The 26,377-nt window shown below is 48.6% G+C and overlaps 1 protein-coding gene across 2 annotated transcripts in view; it reads right to left on the bottom strand.

Annotated features, from left to right (window-relative positions):
- Window positions 1-26,377, bottom strand: part of NSF (N-ethylmaleimide sensitive factor, vesicle fusing ATPase) — a 67,346-nt gene that overhangs the window by 17,673 nt on the left and 23,296 nt on the right. For both annotated transcript variants that reach the window (XM_051769709.1, XM_051769708.1), the window contains exons 5-12: window positions 24,466-24,632; window positions 23,029-23,136; window positions 22,380-22,455; window positions 18,553-18,708; window positions 6,929-7,128; window positions 4,659-4,824; window positions 4,047-4,121; window positions 1,601-1,788 (exon numbers count right to left, since the gene is read on the bottom strand). In XM_051769709.1, the coding sequence (XP_051625669.1) occupies window positions 1,601-1,788; window positions 4,047-4,121; window positions 4,659-4,824; window positions 6,929-7,128; window positions 18,553-18,708; window positions 22,380-22,455; window positions 23,029-23,136; window positions 24,466-24,632 (1,136 nt within the window). The remainder of the gene's footprint in view (window positions 1-1,600; window positions 1,789-4,046; window positions 4,122-4,658; window positions 4,825-6,928; window positions 7,129-18,552; window positions 18,709-22,379; window positions 22,456-23,028; window positions 23,137-24,465; window positions 24,633-26,377) is intronic.

Genomic DNA, 26,377 nt, shown 5'->3' with positions numbered 1-26,377 from the left:
GAATCCACCACTTGCCAGGGGAGATCATTCCAAAGGCTGATGGTTCTCATTCTGAAAAACTTTCCTTGTGTGTCCCATTGGAATCTCCCCAGGATGTACCTACTGCCCCTCACCTTTTCCATGTGACTCCTTGGAAAAAAGGAAGTTCTGTGAATCCTGTAACACCTCCTGCTTCCCCCGGGAGTGTAACAGCCCTGCATGATCTGATTGTTCAGGAAGTGAACATTTGGGCTTTCAAGGGGTTTCCTGGAAAGCAGAGCCACCTCCACCACCTTTGCCTAAGGCCTAAAATAAGTTTAACCCTCAAAGATGTGTCTCAGACCCCCTCTGGCCAGGATGACCCACAAGAACACACAGTACACTTGGGCATGGGAAGGAAAGAATAATAATAATAAAAATAATGACATGATGCTTGTCCTGTAGGGCAGCAAATGCAGCCCCTAAAGAGCAGCCACAGAATCCAGCCTGGCCAAACCCTCTGTGTCAAACACACACCTACAACCAGAGAATGGCTGAAAGGAGTCCCTTCTCCCAAAAACACCCACCAAGCAGAAACACAGGATGCCAAATATATCAGCCAAGGGATCTTTAGTACAGGTGATCACTTTGGGGCTTTGCAGAGGGAAGTGAAGGTGCTTGAAACACTTAATATATTCCTGAAGTTGTTTGAATGCTTAAAACCAGGGGAGCTCTTACCTCCCCGGCCTTCCATGAGTTCTGTGTTTTAATTTTTCACACTTTGAGAGATAATCAGAAGAGTTTAAATGATTCAGAAGACCCTGATCAAATGCCCCTTCGTTTTCCATTTGTCTCTCACTTCTCACAGGTGCTTCTGAAAACTAGGTCAGGCCTATGATGTATATTTTAAATTTTCAGTACATGTAGGAGAGAATAAAGTACCTTAGTGCATCATTTGGCTGAAAACATCTTCAGAATAAATAATATTATCCAAAAATACTATGTCAAAGTGTTTGAAAAGCAAAACAAAGCGTGGCTGCTTCCCATGTGGAATACAAATCCATATGTTACTGGGATGTCAATCACAACCCAACCCAAAGGAAGGGACTGCTCTTCCCCATTTGCACAAGGCCATCTTCCCTTCTCCCACATGACATCCTGGCACAACAGGGAATGTATCAAAACACCAGCAATCCCCAGACTCACCCAAAACTCAAGCACTGAGAAGACAACAACTACCAGCAAAATTAATTATTCAAGGAAAATGTTTTGCCTGTAAAGGGATGAAAATCCGTCCAGAGGTGCTGATTATTTTTCTTTTTAGATAGAACACATGAAAATGAGAAAGTGTTGATGTTTGCAGTTTTTTGCTACAGGAAACAATAACTTTTCAAGTGTTATGGTTATACAAGAATAATTAGCAGAAAGAGTCTTTTTTCCTGTAGAAAGAGCACTCCCAGGAGATATAAATGTTTAACCACCAAATGATTTCTCACTCACTTCAATCAAGATGTGATTTGCTTTCCTCACATCCAAGGCTGAGCAGATTTTTACTGATCAAGAACTGATTTTACTGAACATTCAAGATTCCAAACATAACTTTTTCCCTTTTTTTTCCCCAGAGATAGATGACAGGACTGACCTTGATGTGTCTGTTCATGGCAGTGGACTGAGCAGCTCGAACCAAACCTTCCAGCTCAGCACCACTGAAGTTCTTGGTCTCCACTGCCAGCTCTGCAATGTCCACGTCCTCAGCCAGCAGCTGGTGCTCCCTCATCCTCACCGTGTGGATGTGGAGGATCTGGAACCGGCCCTTCTCATCCGGCAAGCCTGGCATTGTAACAGAGCACACACCAACACCTCAGCACTGCAAACAACCCTGCCCTCTCCTCAGTGTCCCTCCAGAGGCCCCTTCTCCCCACGAGCAATCCACACTCAGTCACAATATCTGATCATGCTTCTCCTTGGAGAACCTTCAAGCACAAACCTGACCACCGTGAAATCAAGTTCTTGCTCTCACACTTCCACACCAGGAATTCACCTTACACAATGTGCCCATTCCCTTGGCACCCCTTAATCCTGCTCCCACCTTGCAATTACCATGGAATGCTTTGGGTTGGAAAGGACCTTAAAGCCCATCCAGTCCCACCCCTGCCATGGGCAGGGACACCTTCCACTAGCCCAGGTTGCTCCAACCTGGCCTTGGACACTTCCAGGGATGGGGCAGCCACAGCTTCTCTGGGCAACCTGTGCCAGGGTCTTACCACCCTCACAGGGAAGGATTCCTTCCCAACATCCCATCTAACCCTGCCCTCTGTCCATTACAAGTCACTGCTCCTTTCCTGTCACTACAGGCTCTTGTAAAGTCTGTTCTGTTCCTTTATCCCTGAGTGTCCTTTCCCAGAGGGTCCCCATCCACTAATTACTGAATCAACTGAAAGTCTGCTCTCCTAAAATCCAGGGCCCTGATTTCCCTCTTCACCTGGTCCATATTGTCCTTATAAAATGTTCCTTTTCTTCAATTGAAGTGATCATTCCCCACTTAGCCACTTAGCAAGTACTTTCTGAAACACAGATAATGGAAGATACAGAAAAACCTTTTCTTAAATGAAATCATAACCAGTCAGTCTGGCACATCATCCTGGTAAAGCCCCACTCTTCTCAGCTCACCTTCCATTCTTCCTTCCCAGCCTTTGCTCCAAGGACTTGATATTTGCACTGATTAGTTTGTGCTGAGGGGATGTGGAAAGACATTTTAAAATGTGCACAGTCCCCAGCACTGTTCAGTCCTTGTCACCTGATCATTTATTCCAGGGATGCCTGGCTCAGTCCCTGGAGTTTATTGAATTTAATTCACTTTTGTCAACCAAAGATGCAGGTCCTGCACCTGCAGTACAACCCACCTCACCTGCACTCCCTAATAACTGCTGGGCATTTACTTGTTTGTAAGTATGAGACTGACAGTTCCAATTTCACCTGCCACTCTGGCATGACACCATAGGGTTTTTAGGGTTATATGGACATTTTCAACTAATTTTCTGCAATTGAAAAGAAACAAAACACGTTAATACTCAGGACTTTGCCTGTTCTGGTTTTTCACTTGCTACAGTTTGAGTGTTTTTATAGCACCAATGCCCAGCTCAGAACACAGACAGGATGTTGTGACATCTGTGTGTCTGTGCAGGACTGGTGGAAATGTTTTAGGAGCTATTCCAAACTCCACATCTGAAACTGCATTTTCAATCTCTAACTTAAAACACAGATTTTGACCAATTTGAGTTTTTCACTGCAAAACAGGATCACTGAGCTTTTCATCAGTTCCAGGCTGTTCTCTACTCAAACTTTCTGCACTGAACTGTCACCTCAGCACTAAGCCCCCAAGGCCAGGCCCTCTTTAGACTTCACCACGATCTTCAGTGATCACACTGATCTCAAATGCAAAGTCAGTGGCTTGTTTTCATGAATCTAAGATGATCTGGGCTTAATTTCTTAAAAAGCCTACATTATCAGATATTCCCTAATTTAATCTGCACAGCCTGAGGCAGATGTGTGCAGTTACAAAGGTCAGACAGCTCTTTTTCAGTCACCAGATGAAATGGCAAACAGAGCTTTTGGCTCACCTTGAGTTCTGCTGGAAATCCAGACCTGCTGATTCCAGAAGCCACAGCAAGTGCTGGATAAAGTCTGCAGTTCCTGCAGTGGAAGTCACCACTGTCACTTCACGCAGATGAAATGCTCTGCACTTCCTCAAGCCCAGAACTGCTCACACACTTTTCCTGCCTGCTCTGCCAGTTCAACAGCTCCACAACTTCCACCCAGGAATGATCTGGTGCCATGATTTGGCTCCTTTCATTCACGCAAGAGATTCACAGTCCTGCCTACCCAGACCTGCCCGTTCTGCTGGACAGAGACTGAGATCAGGTGTACCAGTAGGAAAGTCCAAAATGGTCCAAAATATTCTGGAGGGAGCTGCATGAGGTTCAGCACCTGAGCCACCCTGGTCAGCTGTTCTCATTATGATCTGTATTTGCAATTTGTACCTACTGTAGGTACATGGAGTTTAGGAATTGGATCTGCAGTGTCCTTACCGATCTCCATCTTCACCTCCAGCCTCCCTGGCCTCAGCAGAGCCTCATCAATCAGGTCAGGTCTGTTGGTCATTCCTAAGTTCAAAGTTAAAAACAAAACAAGTGTTATCTGAGCTTAATAAGTGGGTCTCCACCCCCTGGTACAGCCCACAGAGCTATGGAGGTACCTCAAAGAGCCTCAAGAAAACAGACAGAAGACACCCATTGAGTGCTGGGAAAGTCATGCCCTGAGGGAGAGTCAGGGCTCAAACCCATGCTGGTGGCTGCATCTCCCCGTCCTTGGGATTATCCAGGGCTCCTGCAGCAGGACAACCAGCCAGCACAGCTGGAACAGCCCCCCGCTCCTTCACAGGCCAAGACACCAATGGACATCAATCCTTGCAGGTTTTCTTAGACTATGAAACACTCCTTATGAAAAGCTACAGGAGGAATTGCTGAAAGCAGCGATCTGATGTCACAGCAGCACCTCCCTTCAAACCTGCTGCTCCCACAGCAGCCACTCCCTTTGGATCAGCCCAGCCAGGCCCAACACCAGCAGCAGTAACTCAGCTGCAAGGAGGAGAACCCCAGTGGTGCTCCAGCAGCCCCCAGGCAGAGGGAGGACCATCCTACCTATGACCAGGATGTTGTTGAGCTGCTCCACGCCGTCGATCTTGGAGAGCAGCTGGTTCACCACGGTGTCGTGCACGCCGGTGCTGCCGGCCATGCTGCCCCTCTGCTTGCAGATGGCGTCGATCTCGTCGAAGATGATGATGTGCACCCCACTGTTGGCTCCCAGCTGGGGGAGAGATGTGTCAGGAGTGTCACCGCTCACACCGAGAGCGACACCAACACAACGGGGCCCTCCCGGCAAGCTCAGCCACACAGGAACAACACTGACACCTCCGTGTGTGTTTGGCACCCCCGGTATCTGGGGGTGTGTCTGACCCTTCCCATCCTGCCCATCTCCAAGCCAGGGTGGGTGGTGGGCTTTGCCCAAACTTAGGATTTCACAGCTGACACTGCTTTCAAGGAAGAGCACTAAACTGGACAAGCAATGCCAAGCCCAAAGCTGGAAAACAAAAGGTCCCAGCACTCAGTAGCTGGGGAAACCCTCTGAGAGAGATGGAGAACAAGGCATGTCCGAGGAGGGAGGGCTGCACCAGTGTGGGAATACCCCAGGCTGGACTGAAGTTAGTAAATACACAGCTTGCCAGAGCAGCTTTGTTCTCACTATTTTTAAGGAGCCCAGTCAGTCCCTGCCAGTCAGGCCCAGAACTGCTGCTTCCAGGTTCACCCAGAGGTGAGGCAGTTGCAGCTGGTAAGAGAACAGGATACTTTTTGTGACCGTGTTATGAAGCTTCTTCCCTTCAAATTCCACCTGTAAAACATCTTTTGTGGCCAGGGCAGCCCACGTTAACAGTGGGTGAATGTGCTGGCCCTGGCAATGTGCCCCAGACACACTCATTACAGTCCCAACCTTTCGGAGACCTTTCTAATCTCCCGGCCTGTCATCGGCCCCATCCCCTCCGGCCAATATCCAGGGGATTTTAACAGGTGTGTTATTGCAAAGGGAAAGAGCTCTCAGAGATACTGCAACAACCACAGAGGAGATTGCTCACGTGGCTCTGGGTTACCACACAAAGCTGACTGACTGACTGACTGACTAATAAACCTTTTGCAGAAGAAATTACATCATTTCAAGCCACCACCAAAATCTGTGTCTTGTGAGCGTGAATAAAATTAAAGGATCCTTTGCTTATGACTTCTGAAAAGACTCCCCTGTACTTAACCGTGACTTGCCTGACATGTTAATTTATCAGAAAATCCATCAAGATGAAGTGATTCACAACAGAGAAAAATTACAACGGTACATGTGAAATAAGCATTTACACCTTGAAACTAAAGACTGCGTTTTGATAGCCAGTTACAGTAATGGGTAAAAAAAACAAGTTTGGAAAAACAGAATATTTATCTCCACTTCCAGTTTCAAGCTCTCTAGTTTTGAGACATTACTGTCATCCATTAGTTTTTGGCTGAGAAAAATGAACCATGTATTGATTACAGCACTTCAAGGACTATAATATACCAGTCTGCCTGGAACCCAAAAACCTTGGAAGCTTATCTGGAATTCATGCTATGTTATGTGCCTCCTGAACTTAGGAGCAAAAATCCAAACAGATTAATTATGTCTCTCCCACCAAAAAAAAAGAGAAACTAAAACCAGCAAAAAATCTGCAATCCCATTTTTAAGGGGTTTTGGAGCAGGTGACACCACACGACCCAAAGCACAGCAGGACAGGCACTTGTATTACTTCCAAATAAGTGTGCATGGAATTTGAAGACTGTCCACGCTGGGCAGAACTCAGCTGCCTTTCCAGGTACTGAGCCTGTTTTCACAACTCAGTTGTACAACACTAACATTCCACGACTGGCAAGGAACAACTGGAACCCCAAGCCAGGCAGTGACTCAGTCTGTAATGCAGGAAGGAACTTGGTGATTCCAGACTGGCTGCCTCCCGTGGGCACAGCACCCCCCCAGTGTCTGTGTCTGCATGACCTTCCTCTGCTCCTCCTCAGCACCCCCCCAGTGTCCATGTCTGCATTACCCTCCTCTGCTCCTCCTTGGCACCCCCCCAGTGTCCATGTCTGCATTACCCTCCTCTGCTCCTCCCTGGCACCCCCCCAGTGTCCATGTCTGCATTACCCTCCTCTGCTCCTCCCTGGCACCCCCCCAGTGTCCATGTCTGCATTACCCTCCTCTGCTCCTCCTCAGCACCCCCCCAGTGTCCATGTCTGCATTACCCTCCTCTGCTCCTCCTCAGCACCCCCCCAGTGTCCATGTCTGCATTACCCTCCTCTGCTCCTCCCTGGCACCCCCCCAGTGTCCATGTCTGCATTACCCTCCTCTGCTCCTCCTCGGCGTCAGCGAACAGTTTGCGGATGTTGGCCTCCGACTCGCCCACGTATTTGTTGAGGATCTCGGGCCCGTTGACCACCTTTGGCTCCCTGGCATTCAGCATCTTCCCAATCTGCCTGGCCATCAGGGTCTTCCCACAGCCTGGGGGCCCGTAGAGCAGGATGCCCTTCACGTGCTTGCAGCCTGGAATGGAGAGAGAGCAGGGTTAGAAAGGAGGAGGAGGATGGGACAGCCATGGAGCGCTGAGGGAATCCCCCTCCCGGGGAGCTGGCAGGGAGGTGCCTGAGCTCTGCTCAGTGCCTTCCTCAGGGAAATTCAGACACAGACTGATCAGAGTTGTTCCAATGACATGCCAAGGGCCAGGAAAAACAATCCCTGAAAACCATCCCTTAGAAACAATCACAAAACCCAATCCCCACAAAACAATCACCAGTGCTCTCCCTGCATCAGCCACACACAAGGACTGACACCTGAGTTACAGCTCCTGGGGATAACCCACAGCACCAGGGATCACCTGGGAAACGTGGGAATAACACAGCTCTCACCCAGGACAGGTCCCAGGGATGCTGCTCAGCCCCAGGCAGGGAGGGGCTGCACACACTCCTTTTTACATCCCCACATGCCCTGAGCACCAAGCAAAGCAGACATAGCTTAGACACACTGACCTGATTCTTGAAAGAGAAAACCAGGAATATTGTGTGGTAACACCCTAATCTTTACCCCTGTACTGGGCTTTAAGGAATCCCATATCACACATCCAGTTCTGGCTGCAAGTTCATAGGGCAAATATTGAGAAAACTGAAAAACACTTCCAAGAACAATCAGCCCAAAATCTTCGACCTGTAAATAGAAAGACCTGAAAGACTCTATTCCAATAACAGGACTTGGAACACTGTGTGTGAGCACTAGCAGTTAAATTTTCTCCTCTAGGGAAGCAGAGGATACCTTTGCTGCCAGCTAAGGCTGGACACACCCCAGTCAGCAACAGGCACCTTTGCCCTGGAAGCTGCTGTTGGAAAAGCTAGGAATGGGAGAGCAGAGATCATGGATCAGCACCAAGTTTTAAATAGTGGGCACCAGGCTCAGGGAAAGCCTCAGAGAAGTACAAAGTCCCAGTTGGCAGAGGGATCCAACTACAAAACCAGGGAAGAAAAATAGAAGTTACCTGGAGAAGACAAAGGAGCTCTCTACTGGCCAACTTAAAAGACATATGCAAGGGATTCAGGAGTTTGGACACTGCCTGGTTACAGAGTGCTGAGGAAACAGAAGAGAAATCTAGACCTTATTTTGTCAAGATCCTTGTATTTCCAGCAGAGCTCCTCTTTCTATTTTCCAGCTGATATTGAGGACCAATGAGTAAAAACAAAGCTACAAGGAAATAAATTTATTTTCAACATTTAGGACCCAGCAGGTATTTCAGTATTTCAATTTATTTCTTCCTACACAATTTCTAGCACAATAAAAGTCCCAGTTCCTCACTTTGCCCCTGGATGAGCCAGATGTGGAGGCACAAAGCACTCAGGATGGGCTTCCCTTGGTTTGGGCCACCCTGGCCCCTCCCAGCACCAACATCTCCTGCCCTTCTCCAGAGTAACAACTGCCCCTGTCTCTGTCACCTCACTGGCCAGCCCAGCAAGGACATCCCAAGAAAGCTGTCACTGCTGTAGCCTGTGGGAAAACAGCACATTTGGAATCTACCTGGACAAAAATCTTAACTTTGAACACAAGTGTTTAATCACAGGGGGAGGGAATTCAGGAGCACCTTCTCCTTTCTCTTGCTCCATCCCCTTGCTGCACAAAATCCCTCACACGTGCTCCAGAGAAGGGAGGAACACAAGATATCCCTGTGTTTGAAGATAAAAATCCCTTTGTTTTGTTTCCAGAAAATTTATCTAAAACCTCAGAAATCTTGATGTATTAATTGTCTGAAGTAACAAGTAACACAATAATTAGTGGGAACTGTTCCATGCTGAAGATGACACTCACACTGGCCTTAGTGTTGTGCCAAGGATGTTGTTTAGGTCGGATATTAGGAAACATTTATTCACAGAAAGGGTGGTCAGGCACTGGCACAGGCTGTCCAGGGCAGTGGTGGAGTCACCATCCCTGGAAGAGATCAAAAGGCGAGTGGAGGTGGCACTTGGGGACATGGTTTAGAGGTAAAAACAGTGCTGGGCTGATGGTTGGACTCAACCTTAAAATTCTTTTCCAACTCTGATTCCGTTCTTGCAGTTTGACTTTAAGGATGCAAACTATCCAACAAGAGTCCTGCAGTGCCTTAGATGCACATTAAAAACAAAACCCAAAAAAGCAGCAAACTGATGGCACTGAGCTCAGCCTAAGAGGAGCTGAGCTCAGTTTATTCCACCCTCAGAAGCTTAAGGAGCTTGGGCACAGCGAGGTGTCTGTCACCCACACAGAATGACCTCCCTCCTGGTTCCTGCTCTGTCTCAGCTCCCTGGTAAGTTCAGCCCATCCCAGAGTCCTCAGGGCTGCACAGACCTCACAGTCACATTCTGCCTTTAAAGGACAAACACTTTATTACCTCACTGATACTCTGCTGTGGTTTCCTTCATTCCTGGATATTACAGCCATAAAGAACTGATTTCAATCTGAATAACTGCTCAATTCAACATAACCCCCATGACCCACACACTGCTCTCTCTCTGGCTGTTCACTCACTGCAGTGCAGTTCCAGGAGGACATTGCCACGAGCAGAGCCTGATCCCTCCAAACCCTGGGGAGCAGCAGTGCTGCACTGAACAAGCAGCAATAAAGCTGATTCTTCTGGGCTTCTCTGCAGATAAAAAATTTACTGCAGAAATCAAGAGCTCTGGCTCAGAATTCATGAGTCAGCGTTGAGGCATCAAAAACATAAACAATATCTACTGTCAGTGAAGACAAATCTCACAGAGGGGCGAGTGAGGCACAGGTAAGTTCAAAGGTCTCCCTGTCAAACCCTGTCACGATGGGTGTTGGTGGTGGGAACATGATCACCCCAGGAACCAAAGAGCACTGCACTGCTGAGGGATGCTCTGCAGGGAAATCCCAACAGGCTGGTGCTCCCACAGCTCCTGTGTTCCAGCACGAGGCCAGCAAAGGGCTACAGCAAGTCAGGGCTCATGCCCACAGCCAGCCCTGGGAGCAGCCTGGGGAGCAGGGACGTCGTTCTGCAGAGGACTCTCTGTCCCAGGGCGTGTTCAAAACACACACATGAATAGTCTGGGCCTATTCTTTTCTTCTAGTTTTCTTGTAAGTCCTATGAGGAGCCACTGAGGGAGCTGGGGGGGCTCAGCCTGGAGAAAAGGAGGCTCACAACTCTTGCTTTCACAACTCCCTGGCAGGAGGGGGGATTGGGCTCAGCTCCCAGGGAACAAGGGACAGGAGGACAGGCAACGGCCTCAAGCTGTGCCAGGGGAGGGTCAGGTTGGACATCAGGAGGAATTTCTTCATGGAAAGGGTGGTCAGGCACTGGAAGGGGCTGCCCAGGGAGTGGTGGAGTCCCCATCCCTGGAGGTGTCCAAGGAAGGACAGGCCGTGGCACTCAGTGCTCTGGGCTGGGGGACAAGGTCGGAATCAGTTAAAGATGAACTAAATCTTGGAGGTCTTCTCCAAACTAAACAATTCTTTGATTCTTGCAATTTCCAATCTCTCTCCTAGAAGTACAACTGAGTTACATCCATCAGAAGTTTCTCTTCTACGGCCCAAAAAAATCTGAACCTCTTGAAAAGCCCAAACATTCCCCTTCTCTGCATGAGCTGGCTCAGCCACAGCAGAGGCCTGTAACACCCCACACCCAAAATCCCATCTTCCACAGTGGGGGTGTTTGGAAAGCAAAGGACAAACCAGCCTGGGGGCAGCTGGAAGGCTTTGGGGAAGCAGGACAGGTTGGGGACAAAGCTGTTTAGAAACCTCTGAGGATTTTCACCCTCTTCCTGTTCAGGGTGTACCAAGTGGAATGGAAAGGAAAAGAATCCTAGAATATCCTGAGCTGGAAGGGACCCACAAGGATCATCCAGTCCAACCCCTGGCCCTGCACAGACAGACACCCCAACAATCCCACCCTGTCCCTCAGAGCGTTGTCCAAACCCTCCTGCAGCTCTGGCAGCCTTGGGGCTGTGCCCACTGCCCTGGGGAGCCTGGGCAGTGCCAACCACCCTCTGGGGGAAGAACCTTTCCCTGAGATCTGATCTGACCCTGCCCTGGCACAGCTTCAGATGATCCCTCAGGTCCTAAGATTTTCCTAGCAAAAATGCCAGCTCTGGGCCCAGCAGGCTCCCAGAGACACGTGACATTCCCAAGCTTTACCCAGCCATGCTCACTGCTGGACACGCCCTGCTCAGCCTTCAACAACACCTGAGCAGCGAGGACAGCACTGGCCACCTGCTGCAACACTGGGTTGCCACTGAATGGGCAACATTGAGAGCAGGCTCTGAGTCAGGTGGCAGAACATTCCTGAACCCAAAGCAATTAGTTCCTCTTCAAACAGAACTGCCACAAGTGACTCCAGCAGAGATTCCCCTGGACAGCCACGTTCACCTGGCTAAAATCAAAGTTTTAAGCACAAGCAGGACTTTATTAAAATAGACAGGTGATGACAAACCACAAATGTTACCTCTCAAATCACAGTGGGATCCTCTGCACCACACAGGAATTTTGATTAAGTTTATCTCTCCCCTGTCCTGATTTCACCAATGCAGCCCAAATGTCAATACTATTATGAGGATCTTTCTAAACACAAATTATTAGCAGTGCAGACATCTCCAACTCGTTCAGCTCACCATTAGGGCTCCAAATCAAAGGTCACTCCTGTAACCTGAGCCTTAATTATGCCATTTAATGACATACAGTTACAGGCTGAATAGGGATGTTAACAGGAACTCAAATATACCAATGTGGGAAACAAAATATCAGGGAAAAATCATAAAAACTGGTGAAAATGGAAGAGTAACTGGTGTCACCAAGGGAAGTCAAACCCTGTGTCAACCCAGAGTGTCACCTGCCCAAAGACAAGATAACGTTTATTTGTTCAATTTTCCCTCTTCACTTTCTTGTAGAGATCAGAAGAACTGGTTCACTATAACAGGGATTTTCTACTTGGGAGTGTAATTCCCCTTTTAATTAAAATCAAAGCATTCTGGTGTGATTGGATCACTGGGATGCACCACCGGGAACCTGCATGGAAGGATCCCCAGCACAGCAGGGAGATGTTTATCTCTGCACATCAATCTTCAGGCAGGTTCCCAGACTTCACCTGCCACACAGGCAGAATTTCCCCAAAAACAGAGCTGGGTGGAATTTCCCCCTCCCCTCATCCTGGAAGCCCAGAGTTCCTCCAGCCTCCCATCCATCCCCCACAGGACTGACACGGAGCAGGACTGAGGGAACTTGAATTCAAAGCTGGGGCAGGGAAAGGGCCCCAGCTGAACCACAAGTTTTATTTTCAGCAGACCCTCAATGGGCAGGGTTTTGGGCTATCAAATCCTTTGCCTCTGTAAAGAGAAGACAAACTCAGTGAGTTCTCCCTGGATTTTGGAAACAGCTTCCTCACTGCATCCTGTTGGCTGTGAGGATTCCAGCATTCCATCCATCAGCCCCCAACTGCAACACAGCTTTCAGCTCAGACTCACTGCAACCCCTCCTGCCCCAGGTCCCTCAGGAACATCCCCCAGGGCAGAGAGCTGCACAGAACGTGGCTGGGACTTGTGTCCCTGTGTGCTGTGACCTGCTGCTCCTCCAGCTGCTCCCTCAGCTCCTCCTGCAGCACCACAGGACCCCTGCTCATGCTGTTTGCTTCTTCACTTCCTAATTTCTGTAATATGGGGGATGCTTTGGGTGGTCTAAGTCAGTCTCTGGTTTTTTAGAGAAGGGGAGGGAAATGAGAGATGTCAGGGACTTCTTTGCTGTCCTCCCCAAAGAGCCCAGAGCTCTGGTTCAATGTGTGGAGAAGGAGTTCAGTGACCAGACTGAGCCTCACTGGCCACAGGGATCCCTTTGCTCACTTATTTCAAATCCCATCAGGAAGGGAAGACCCAGGAAAGCACTGCCCATTCTCAGCAAGGAAGAAGAGTTAACAACAGCAACTGCTGAGTTCAGGCTGTTAAACACTCTCTAACACCAAGGAAGCCTTGATGTGTTCTGTGACAGCTGCCACAAATATCAGTGACAAAGGGGCAGGAACAGGAAAGAAGAGCAGGAAAAGAACAGGAGACACATGAGCCCACAGCTGCTGGACATTTGCAGATCACCTGAACAGGATCTTCACTCAGGGGCACTCAGAGCAGGGGAAATCACCTCAAAGTCACTGAGAACCTGGACAGCGTGGGTGAGAAACTGGGGGGAAGGAGGTGAATGTCATCCATGGTGTTATAAAGGCAAAGGGAGAGAGCCTGAGGTTGGGCTAAACTGAGAGATCCCTTCCAATCTCAGCTGTTTTCTCATGGTGTGGTACAGACCTGGCACTAACCTGATTCCTGGAAAATATCTTTCTATGTAGGTAGCAAAAAACAAGGATACAAGAAATAGCCAAAAAGAATTTATTAGATCAGCCTGAGACAACTTCCCTCCAGGAAAAGTTGGGGGTCCCACACAGAGGGTTTGAGGAAACAAAGAAAGCAACAGAGGGAGGTTTAGACTTTCCTAAAGATATAAATAGGTTTTACACATCCTCCTAGACATGCAGGAAAAGCACAGGCTGAATGAAGTTAGAGGTAGATGAAAAGTGGATAAAACCCTTCAGACTTTAAAGCACAGTGAGAAATGATCCATCCTGAATTTAGTGGCATGTGGTGCCTGGAAGATGGAACAGGACAGAATGCTCCAATTAAATCTGTACATTGCACAGCCAAGAGCTACAAACACACTGACAGGTAGGATTAAATTCATCTAAAATCTGTGTAACTTGATGCACAAGTTTCTAAATCAGGCAGGAATAATGAAGTGCATGTTGCAAAACAAAAAAATCATCAGAGTGGGGATTAGAACCAGGCCCAGACACTGAGGCACAGCCAAAACCTGCCAACTGATACAGATTTTTCATTAAAATCACCCTATTTTCAGAATAGCTGGATGAGATCCTTTCCATCATTATTCTTCTCTTCCAGTATCTGAGTATTTTGAGAACATTAATGTATTAATTTTTAAGGCAGCTTAAAAGACAAGCCTCCACTTCAAGGCAGAATCCAAGAGAGAAAATAATATCTGAGTATCTGCTCATCTGAATGTTCCCCTTGAGTTTTGTTGATACTTGTATGAGCTGAGATGTCCTTCAAAACTACAGAGCTCTGAGACCAACTGACCCCAAGAGGGCAGGTTAAGATGGTTCCCAGGAAATAGAAACCACCTTGAAAAAGTCTGATTTGGGTTATTTGTGGTACCAGGAGAGGATGGGGAATTTGGGTTCCATTCAGCCTCTTAGAAGGAATGTGAGCTTGTAACTCCAAATGTTTCTGCACCTGTTATTAAATGATAACAACAACATGTACATACATGTTGTACATCAGCCTCTACAAAACCACTGTGCCACAGAAATCAGAAAGTCCCTTCCCTGCTGCAGGTCAAGACTGTGTTTCAGTGCTTGGGGACATCAGAGTGTTCTTAAATAAAGAAAAGAAGGTCAGTGTGAGTGTTTTCAGGTCTGGGAAGGGTCTTTACAGTTTTGTTGAAAGTTACAGCTCCAGGCACCAAATATCAAAAACTTTGTTTCAAATGGTTAAATGTCTGTTGGAATCAGGGGGGAAAGAAAAACCCTAAAAAAAGAGAACACTGTTCTAGCAAGCATTAAGCAATCACCTTAATGGCACAAGCCACTGAATAAGCTGGATTTAAAGTCTCAGTAGAAAAAACAGCATTTACCATGGATGGGAAGAAAGGCCTGATCTGCAGGGACACTCTGGGAAAACATAACATTTATCAAAGAAAAGGAGGAGCTTTAGCTGGAGCAAGAGGATGCTCTAAACTGCAGCCAGGAGTAACCAAAGCCAGACTCCCTTCACACACAGCTTTACTACGAGCTGGATGGCACAGACATCCCAAAAGGGCTTAAAAAGGAGGAGGATCCCCTGGAAATAGGGCACTGTAGGGCTGTCCTTCAGAGAGAATGTGACTGCTGGGGTTAAGTTCCTTCCTCAGAAGTGCCATTGGTACCAGTGAGGCCTCATGGCACCAACAGGAGGGTCCCTTTTGCCTCAGGAGACCTTCCTCAGGCCTCATCCAGAGAAGGATTTAATTCCACTTGGCAGTCACAGGACTATCAGGAGTCAAGCATCAGTCACTCTCCCCTGTGAGGGTTGGGAGGCCCTGGCACAGGGTGCCCAGATAATCTGTGGCTGCCCCTGCATCCCTGGGAGTGTCCAAGGCCAGGCTGGACAGGGCTTGGAGCAACCTGGGCTGGTGGAAGGTGTCCCTGCCCAGGGCAGGGGGTGGCACTGGATGGGCTTTAAGGTCCCTTCCCACCCAAACCATTCCATGGTTCTGTCACACCACACCAACCAGGGAACTGATCCAGCTGAGTACAACCCTATAAACTGCTTTTATTAATAGTATTTTTTGGTTCCAACTGTATTAGCTCCCTCCAGAGTCCCGCAAGCCCAAAGCCATCACAGAGGAGTGGGAGATCCATGTATGGGAAAAGCAAACTGCCCCTTCCAGGTGAGCAGGGACAGGGTTAGTGACCAACTGGAGCTGAGCTAACACTTCTTTTCTTGGATACACCAAAGCTTGTACCATCAGAGCAGCATTTCCCCTCTTGGATGATATGGTTAACTAACACTGACTTATGTGCTCCAAACCCAGAACATTCCTTGGAAGTTAGATCAACCACACACAAACTGCAAGTAATGCTGGAAGGGTCTGTAGAGCCTCTGTGTAGTTTTGGACAGAAATATTTATGGTGTTTGGCATGGAAGCTGCAGGCTGGGAGCACTGGGCAAAGAACAGGACTGGGTGAGCACTGGAGCACCAGGGAGCAAGCAAATTCCTCCTTTTCCTTCCCAATAAATTATTCACAAAGGTGAACAGCTGTCACACTGACATTTCAGATCTGAAATATAGTTAAGAGCAAGTTATAACTAAGGCAAAGAAAATGAATGTCAGAAAGTTTTGTTTTTTTAAATTTCAGATAAGCTCTTTCGCCCTGGGGTTACTCAGAGCTCAGGAGCTCTGCTCCCAGTCCAACTTCTTACCTGAACAACGTCTCTGTGTGCAGCCTGTGTGTAAACATCACAGTGAGGGGGTTTGTGCTTAGAGAGGGAACGTGGTACACCTTGAATTCATTGCCCAGGGTAATCCAAATACTACCGGGCCTTCAGAGAATCTCTGTCTTCCTGTATTAAGCAATACCAATTAGAAGAGGAACCCTCTGGCCAGCTCCAGGGCCTCACCCTGCAGCCAGCAGGGATTCCCACCTGCTCCAGAGGTCCCTGGTGGAGGTGTAGGAACTCCACATCAGTCACGTGCTGCCCATGGTTCCAGAACCCAGCTGGCAGGTGAATCCAGCTCGTGGATATGCCCAGGGAATGCAATGGCATGTGACACAGCAGGCTGGCAGCCTGCCCACACACAGCCAGGGGAAGCTGCAGCAACAGGGAAACAAGCTCTCATTGTCTTTAGTCTCCAAACACACTCCTGACACTGAAGTGGCACTGGGTGAGAACTTCCAAAGCCTAAATCTTTTACCTTCACATGTGGTCACATCTCAGGACTTTGTACTGCAGCCACAAAGTCAGAGAATCACAGGATGGTTTGGGTTGGGAGGGACATTAAAACCCATCCAGTCCCACCCCCTGCCATGGGCAGGGACACCTTCCACCAGCCCAGGTTGCTCCAAGCCCTGTCCAACCTGGCCTTGGACACTTCCAGGGATCCAGGGGCAGCCACAGCTTCTCTGGGCAACCTGTGCCAGGGCCTCCCCACCCTCACAGGGAAGGATTTATTCCCAATGTCCAACCTAAATCTCTCCTCTTTTAGTTTTAAATCATTCCCTCTTGTCCTATCACTGTCTGCCCAGGTAAAAAGTCGCTCTCCCTTTGTTTTATAAGACCCCTTTAGGCACTGGAAGGGGCTCTAAGGTCACCCTGGAGCCTTCTCTTCTCCAGGCTGAACAGCCCCAGCTCTCCCAGCCTGTCTCCACGGGAAGACTTCATGAACACACACGACAGTTGCCTCCAAAGGTAAAACATTTCAAGCACAGGAGGCTGCTGGCAGCAGCAGCAGCACTGAACTGGCCACCAGTGTCTCTGGGTAAAAGCTCTTCTTTCCACAGCCAAGGCCATTTCTCCCATTTCCTCTCTCTGCAGAGCAGTTAAATATTTAACAAATTCAAGCATTTGATGTTCTCAAGCAGAAGCAGAGCAGTGATGTCTTGTTCACAGCCACAAAACCCAGGAGATCCGGGATCATCCCCCCAAAGGCCTCGGCTCTCAGATCAATGGAAAGTAAAAGGCAGGAGAGAGAGAATCAGGCACTAATTGGATTCAGCCCCAGAGTTTCTCCAGTGTTCTTCCACAGATTTTCAAATCACCCAGAAAAGACTGAAGGCACCTCCCAGGGAAGTTTACTTTGCATCAATTCCACAGGCCCTGGAAGCGGCCGCGCTCCACAGGCCCCCGCACAGACAGGACGGATCTCCTGCTGGAAATCTGGTTTGTAATCAAAATCCTGATTGCTTCATTTGTGGGGGGAGGGAAGGTGGCTCAGAAACATAAACATACACAGAAATTATACAGCCTAAATATAAACCCACAGAGATTATATTCCAAGAACAAGGAGCAGCCAGAACATCCCCAGCCACGTTCTGTGACAGAATCAGATACCTGCAGCTGCACACTGCTGACTAAAAACTAAACCCAGCACCATTTATCTGCCTGCCAGCACATGTTTACCAAGGACTGGGGCTGCCTTTCCTTCCCCTGGCCCAAAAAAAGGAGTTATATTTAGAATCAGTGCTTTTATTTCCCCAGCTCCAGGACGTGCCATGGCCTGTGTGTCCTCTGCACTTCAAACCTGACCGAGCAGAGCCCACACCCGGGGCTGTGTCTGTTGGGCTGAGGCTGGGAGAAGTATGGGGCTCCTGCTGCAGCTGCCAGGACAGCTGGCATGGAATATGGGAGAGGGATTATGGAGCACTAAAACAGCCTTTCTTCTGACCTCTATGGACAGCCCCTGGCAGTCTGGAAGAGGAGCAGTCAGTCCCCCTGCTACGGATAAACGAAGCATCCAAAGAACAGGGAGTGTTTCCCCGAGTCATGGAATGGTTTGGGTTGGAAGGGACCTTAAAGCCCATTTCGTTCCAGCCCCCTGCCATGGGCAGGGACACCTTCCACCAGACCAGGCTGCTCCAGTTTCAGCTCCACCAGAACAGTGTCCAGTTAAACCACGTATCTCATTCCTACAGACATTCCAGGTGCAGGGTTGAACATTTGTGTTGGTTTTGTTGCCCTTCCCTAACCAAGTAACAAGAGTCCAAAATACATTTGGCAGCAACAGAAGAGGCTCTGTTGGTCTGTTAGATCCCTAAGAAACTGCTGTGTTACAGCATCCCAAGGCTGCCAGCTGATGTCCAGTCCTTGCAGACCCCGTGCCCCAGCCACACTTCCCTGGATTACTCACCCATTTGCTCCACAATTTCAGGTGGGAAAACTCGAGAAGCAAAAGCTCGTCGGAAAATATCCGAGAATTCTTTGTCCAGGCCCCCAATGCCCATTTTCTCAAAATTCCAGTCTGGGTTGATGATTGACTGACGGTTCTCCTTGGTCTTGGATTTACCTGCAAAACCAAAGGAATCATTTCAAACACTGAGCCCAGAACTCCAGCAGACACAGGTACAGGAGCAGCACAAGCTCTGCAGGTCAGACCCACGTCCTGTGAACTCCATGGGTGGTTTCAGGAGGACACACTGGGCCAAGGACACAAGGGCAGGACACCAGAGACCTGGTTTACTTGGTAAAGGATTTTCCCAGCCTTCCAACCACTCACAGGGATTTCTCCAGCCAGGTGTTGCTCCTGGGTATTGAAGACTCCCCAGTAGATTTCTCTGCCCCAAACTGGACCCCTGTAACCTGAGCACCCTGAGTGCCTCAGCCCCCAGCTCACGGGGCTGCTGCCAGTATCAGTGTCCACTCTTTTCCAGGCCACCTGGAATGACAAGAGGTTTGTCCTGTATCCTCCTCAATGCCTTTTCCAGCCTTCACCTGGTCTCCCTTCCTTCCCCAGCAGCAGCTGCACACAGGAGCCCCCTTGTTGCTCTCTCAGTTTTCTCTTTTCCCATGTCCTCTGGCAGATGGACCTGCAGGTTGTATCTTAAATACAGGTACAAAATTGTGCTCCACTTTGTTCATATTCCTTTATGAATAACGTGCAGTAATTCTTAGCAAACACAATAATTCTTAACAGTGCTCAGGCTGCATGAGCATGGGCCCAGCATTCCCTTCAAACTGTCCTCCCTGGGATCTTGTCCCATCACAGCCACCCATTTTACCCAACTTTTCCTCCTACATGTCACTTTATGTTTATTTATAGTGAATTTTGTCTGCCATTTTCTGCCTCAGTCACCAGGCTCAGTCAGAGCCAGCCTGGGCACCTCCTTGCTCAGGCTTTTCCCCAGTTTATTCAGTAATTCCAATGGGAAGCAAAGGCCCAGCAGAGATTCCCACTGAACTCCACCAACACAGGCTATTTACTCCTTCCCTTTCACCATTCACTGACCCATGACAGGATCTTCTCTCTCACAGATCTCTGGTTTGATTCTTTTTTAGGAAACTTTGATAAAGGACCTTGCTGGAGGAGCTTTGACAAACAAGCAGGCTGTGTGAGCCCTTGTGCCAGGGCTTCCTGACTCCTGTAATGAACTCCAGTGGGATCAGGAGGCAGGACTGCCCTGACCCGAGGCAGGCTGACCCTTCCCAGAGTAACATCTTTATAAAGGTATCCTCTAATTTAATGTTTTATTACAGTTTCTGTTGGTTTCTCCTGTACAGATTTAAGGTTCAAAGATGTGCAGCTCTGCAGACTTTCTCCAGGATCCTTTGGGAAGGGACAGCACATGAAAGTGTCCCCAGACAGCAGAGCAATTTGCAGCAAGGTCACACCAAACAATCACAAGGTCACCAGCTCCTTTACAGCTCAGAAGAGCCAAGGCTGGTCCTGGCAAATCACCACAGTTGTATCTGTTCCACAGCCTCTTCCACAGTTACTCAGCCAGACCCCCAGGCACAGCTCTGCAGTCTCTTTAACCACCTCCTCTCTCTTCTGCTGCCAAGCCACTCACACTCCAGCCCTCCCGAGCTCCTCACTCCCTCTGCAGAGGAGTTTAAAGTACTCAGGGCCTTCAGAAAGCAGACAGCAAGCACAAGTGCTCTGTAAGGATGCTGTCAAACCCCTGCAGTCTCACCTGAAATTTATTCAAGGCAGTTCATAAACAAGCACTGACACTTTGGTGGGTCAGACCAACCTTCCACATGGTTTTCAGCACCCTCAGCTACCAGGGAAGCACACAGGGAGCTGAAAACCCAGAGAGGGCAAAGACTGACGATAACCCTCAACTCCTGCTGCAATGGGGTGAGTTCTTACACAGTGCTTTAAGGGCTGGCCCTTAATAGGTCCCCCAATAGGGGCCCTTCCCTCCCTAAAACACCAGAGAATCACCGAGTCACAGGATGGTTTGGGTGGGAAGGGACATTAAAGACCATCCAGGGACACCTCCCACCAGCCCAGGTTGCTCCAAGCCCCGTCCAGCCTGGCCTTGGACACTTCCAGGGCTGGGGCAGCCACAGCTTCTCTGGGCACCCTGTGCCAGGGCCTGCCCACCCTCACAGGGAGGAATTCCTTCCCAACACCTAAACATGGCAAACAACAACTGTGCCTTCTGCTGACCTGTTCCACAAGCTCTTCTAGAGGAACTTCAAGCTGAGCCAGGCAGTGGCTGGGCATCCAGAGTGCAGTGAGTACAGCAAACAGCAGGGCTGTGTGAGCTCAGTCAGCCTGTTTAATCTTGGTCTAAACACACCTGGAATCAATTCTTCAATTCCAAGGGCAGCAAAACAAACAAACAGGGTCGTGCCTCTGACCAACACAGCAGGGCCAGTACGTGTGACCCAGAGCACCAAGAGCCAGAGCTGTGCAGGGCACAGGGAGCTGATCCACCAGTTCCCCTGTGTTTATTATCCCAGTGCTGCACTCCAGCCTTTAGGTCAGACCCCTCAGCCAGGGATGCTCCTGCTCCTGCAGAGCTTGGCCTACACCCCCCCCTTCTGGCTGCACCTCAGCACAGTAAAATTCCTGCAGATTGGATTAAAACTTCATCCATTGGTTTTATAACACAATTTTATGCTAAGCAGTAGAAGTAGAATTGTTTTTTTTTTTAAACAATTATTACAATTCTATTAAAACAATGCAGGTCCTTTACTGGAGGCAGAGCTCAGTGACACTCACTTCACTTTCATCTCCTCTCTCAGAATTTAATTATTCAGAACTTTACAATTCTCCAGAGACCAACAAAGCACATTAAGCAGCTCTGCCTCAGATCAATGAGGAGATTAAATGAAGTACCAATTTGACAGAAGTAAATCGAGGCACAAGCAGCTCTTTTGTCTTGTCTGCAGACAATGAAATAGAATCCTGGGGGAAGGATCCCTGTTCCCAACCCATCAGCCCTCCCCTGGGACCACTCCTCACACCCACATGTGCCAGGAGGGAGATCACAGGTCGTTATATGGCTTTGAATATTAACAAGCAAAGTACCCCTGCTTGCTCTGCCTCAGTGAACAGGGTTATTCAACACTCCCCCCGTGTCCTGGCAGAGTGAAAACTGAGCTGGTGCAACCACGTGGTCACAGCTGGGAGCTCATTGCCCTGCCCAAGGTTCAGTGGGTGCTATTAACACCTGGATCCTCGTTAAGGTGCTTCATTACAGACCCCCACAGCTCAGCCCATGGACCTCTGCTGGGTTCCAGTACAGGCTGTGTGTTCCCATACAAAATCTGCAGAAGGTGCAAGGTGTGGTTACACCACAGGCTCCCTTCTGCCCGTTTTTGGAGTGGAATTCTCCTTTCCTAAGTGGCTGCTCCCCCCAGATGTTGTCCAGTCTCCTGGAAAGGGAGAACTCTCTGACATGAAATTTTCAGAAGTTCACACTCACTTTGAGATTTTGGCTAGACATTCAAAAAGTTCTCAATTTCCTACTCCCTGCTCTTTTAATTAAATTTAATGTAAGAGCTGTTGGCTTGTTACTGTCCCTGAAAACATCATTCTCTAATGCTTAAAGAGTTAAAGGATTTCAACTGGGTGCTGCCTTTTGCTGGATCTACTCATCCCCTTTGCTTTTCTCATCTAGACCTAGCAGTGAGGAAAAAAAACACTTGGAGGCAACCAAGTCTCCAAGGCCTGAAAAGCAGCAGAGTTCAAGCATTATTTCTCTCTTTGGGTACAGTGGCACTCACCAATGAGATTGAGAGAGGAGTTCTCAGCTTTCTCAAAGGCAACTTGACTGTTCCCAAGAACCAAACCAACCTCAATCTGGAAAAGGGAGGGAAACAAATAATTAATTGCTATTAGACTCAGCTTCAGATTGCTCCTCAGGTATCCCCAAAAACAGGAAACAGCAGCAAAAGCTCCACTACAAAAGTCTGGGAAGAATGTGAAATAACACCACCTCCTCTAAAACAAACATCACCAAATGGAGAAGCTCATCAGGTGTAACAAAGTGGCTTTTTAAAGTTCTTGGTTCAGTTCAAACCCAACTATGTTATTTCAGCAAGACCCAGCAAGTAAAGAAGAAAATAAGATTAAAGGAAAAATCAAAACTGGACATAACTGGAAGACAAAAAAGCTCAAAACAAATGTGTTTCTATGAATTAGTACTTAAAGACCAAGAGATATTCCTTGTATCTTCCCCAGCCCAGTGGGGGCTGCACTAAACTGCAAACAGTGCTCCTTGTTTCCTCTGACACAACAGACATAGCCAGGTGAGGCACGTGTGACTTCTCCAAATGCAGGTACCCTGAACTGCTCCTGACCTGCAGCATGGACTTGATCAGGACTTAAATGCCTGCAGTCCCTAAGGATGGACATGAATTCCTGGGAGCCCACCTTCTGCTTTTTGCCTGTTCCAGACTCCCCTTTGAGAATGCTGGGATCCATGGCTTCCATGTCCTTCACCAACAGCCCAAAGAGCTTGTCATTAAAGCTGAACACGAGCTGTAGAAAGGAAAAGACTCATTAAAAAAAGCTAGAAAGGACTTGACAACACTACAAAGATTTGAAGGGAGAGAGGCCTGGAGACCGAGTTTACCACCCAACAACTCCCACGTGGTTTTTACCCTGTAAAGCTCTAGGGTGCTGACCACGTTCTCTCCCTGCCCCAGCTTAAGAGTGACAGATCAAAAGTATCAAAACATGAAGTCAACTGAAAAAACTCAAAGAGAAACTCTCCTTCCAAGAAAAGCTTCTCTTTCCCCCCCCTTTCCTCCCCAGCTCAATGTTCTATATCATCACTTGACATTTTCCTCTCACTTTAATTACTGGTGCCAGGCAAGGAGAACAATTTAGCTCAAAACTTTTCGATCTTTCGCGTTTCAGTTTGACAAAGACACCTCAGAGACAGTGCTAATGAGACAGGATGAACAGAACAAGGAGTAGGGTCCATCCCACAGGGAACCAGCCTGGCTCTGCACCATCCCTTTCCTCTGAGATTACATTTGCAACTGGCTTAAGATTCAGACCCTGCAAGTTGTAAACTACGAGAGGCCAACCTCAACCTGTCCTGAGAATGTGGCAAAGCAGAGGCTGCCACAGAGAGCTTTGCAGGGGCAGAAGCCCATCTGCTGCAGAGCTGAGCAGGGCCAGTTACAGGGACAATAGCTTTCCAAGATCCTCAGGGAAATATTTCATCCCTGTCTTACTACTGGAGTCCATAGAGTAGCAATAAATCATAGAATCCCAGAATGGTTTGGGTGGGAAGGGACCTTAAAGATCATCCAGTCCCACCCCTGCCATGGGCAGGGACACCTTCCACCAGCCCAGGTTGCTCCAAGCCCCGTCCAACCTGGCCCTGGACACTTCCAGGGATCCTTGCCCAGCTTCTCTGGGCAACCTGTGCCAGGGCCTCCCCATCCTCCCAGGGAAGGATTTCCTCCTAATATCTAAACCTGAGAGGTGCCACTGAGAATGAACTAAACCTGGTGTTCATCTCGATCTTGAGACAAAAGTGACTTCTCAGAAGACTCCAGGAGCTGCCATGTTCATAATCCAACCAGGTCACGACACAGGGAGACCCCAGCTCTCCCAGGCCTTGGGATTTTCCTCACAGATTTCTCCAGTTAAGGATAAGACAGATTTTAACCCCCTCTGCCCATCGTGTCAGTGAAAGTCAGGATGGTTTGATTTTTCACAGAGAAACCATTCCCACAACAAACAATTCCTGGCCTTTGCAGCATCAGTCCCTTGGACTCCTCCAGATGTTCCCTTCATGTTCAGTTCATGGTATTGAAGCCCATTTTTGCCTTAAAATCCCAAAGCAAAGCCCACCTGCTGGCCCACGGAGAAGGCCTGGCTGTTGAACTGCTGGATGAACTCTGCAGCCATCTTGTCTGTGTCGTAGGGGTTGGAGTCGATGTTCTTCTTCTGCAGGAAGTCGATCTCGATGGTCATGGTGCCGATGCACTGCTTGGCCTTGTCAAAGGTGTACAAGGAGACTGGTAAAACAGAAAGGAACAGCACATTTCAGAGCAGCAGAGTGTCCCCAGTGCATTGAACATTTGGCAATACAAGGCTCCAGCACACTCAAATACAGGACTTGTTCATGTGAAGAGAACAAAGAGAGCCAGTCCCTGGCTGAAGTTGTTACCAGAAGACACAAACAGGTCATCACAGCACACACACCAAATATCCTTCCTGGGATGAGAAAAGGCCACCCAGGAGTGAGCTGTCAAAGAAGGCTCTTCCAGGAAATAGGGATAAAGATAAAACACAAGCACCTCCTGAACTGAGGTCTATCTCCTGGTTGGAGTTCTTTCCAAAAGGGATATGGCAGCAGGGTTATCCCTTTGGTCCTGCAAGGGCACAGCAGGAGCTCCTCCCACCTTACAGTGATTTCCTTTTACTTGCCAAACCTCCAGGCTTTGTCAACTAAAAGTTTCTGGAAAGAACATCAGTCCCTGGCTTTGGTCACATCCCAGGCCCGAGGGGTCAATGCACACAAGCAGCTCTTACAGCCAGGACTGGCTGCAGGGTGTGACACAGAGCAGAACCCCTGCAGCCCATCAGCAGAGCACAGCACCAGCTCCAAGAGCCTGGAATGGCCCAGAGAGAGGCAGGATGGGAGGGCAGCAGGGACCTCCTGGTCTGGGAAAGCAGCCCTGGCTCCAGGTGTGCATCTCCAGTGGGAACACGGGAGCTGAGGGAGCTGAACTGCACGGAGGGCAGGACAGCCAATGCACTCACAGCACTCAGGCAAGCCCCTCACCTGGAAAGCCCTTCCCACGGCACTGGGGGCTCCAGGGCTCAGCATCACTGCTCCACTGACATTTAAAGCACAGTTCTCACATTATTTGGGGACCACAACCAAACAGGAGCCCTGGGAAATCACTGGGTTTGTGAACACTCCTCCCTACCTGCACAATAACATCACAGTCCCTCCCACCCTGCAGGGAGTCAGATGACATTTAGTCACTCTGCACAGAATTACTGCATCAGTTTTCCTAACACAGGCTCCCACAGAGTTGGGAAGTTTACAGCAAGGCCCAGGCCAGGTACACTCACAAACCTGCTCTAACAGCTAATGACACAGTATATTAGTGCTTCTTTCCTCTAATAACTTCAGGACTAAAAAGTATTGATCTAGAAACCAGTTGGCACATAATCAGCAACCACACAGGGGTGAGAAACAAAATAATTTATGGGTCTCCCCTCTATTATAGGTTATTCTTCAGTTAAAAAAAACCAAATCAAAACAAAACTAGGTAGCAAAAAAATCATAGAATAGCAGAATCATTAAGGTTGGAAAAGACCTCTAAAATCATCAGGTCCAACCATCCACCAGCACCATCACCATGGTCACCACTAACCCATGTCCTCAAGTGCCACATCCACGGGTTCTCTGAACACCTCCAGGGATAGGGACTCCACCACTGCCCTGAGCAGCCTGTTCCAAGGCTCTGCAGCCCTTTCCATGAAGAAATTTTCCCTAATATCCAATCTAAACCTCCCTTGGCACAACTTGAGGCCATCTCCTTTCATCCTGTCACTTGTTTCCTGGGAGAAGAGGCCAACTCCCACCTAGCTCCACCCTCCTTCTGGTATTTTATGGAGCACTAAGGTCTGCCCTGTCCTCAGTCTCCTTTCCTCCAGGTTAAAATCCTGGCTTCCAAGCCCGGTGTGTGAGGCATCCAGGGGTGTGGAGAGGCAAAGACCCACTGCAGCCTGTCACTCCAAACACACC

The sequence above is a fragment of the Manacus candei genome, unplaced genomic scaffold (assembly GCF_025592945.1).
Source record: "Manacus candei isolate 608988 ecotype Guabito, Panama unplaced genomic scaffold, ASM2559294v1 h1tg000112l, whole genome shotgun sequence".
Taxonomy (NCBI): Eukaryota; Metazoa; Chordata; class Aves; order Passeriformes; family Pipridae; genus Manacus; species Manacus candei.
This window is presented reverse-complemented; position numbering and strand designations above follow the sequence as displayed.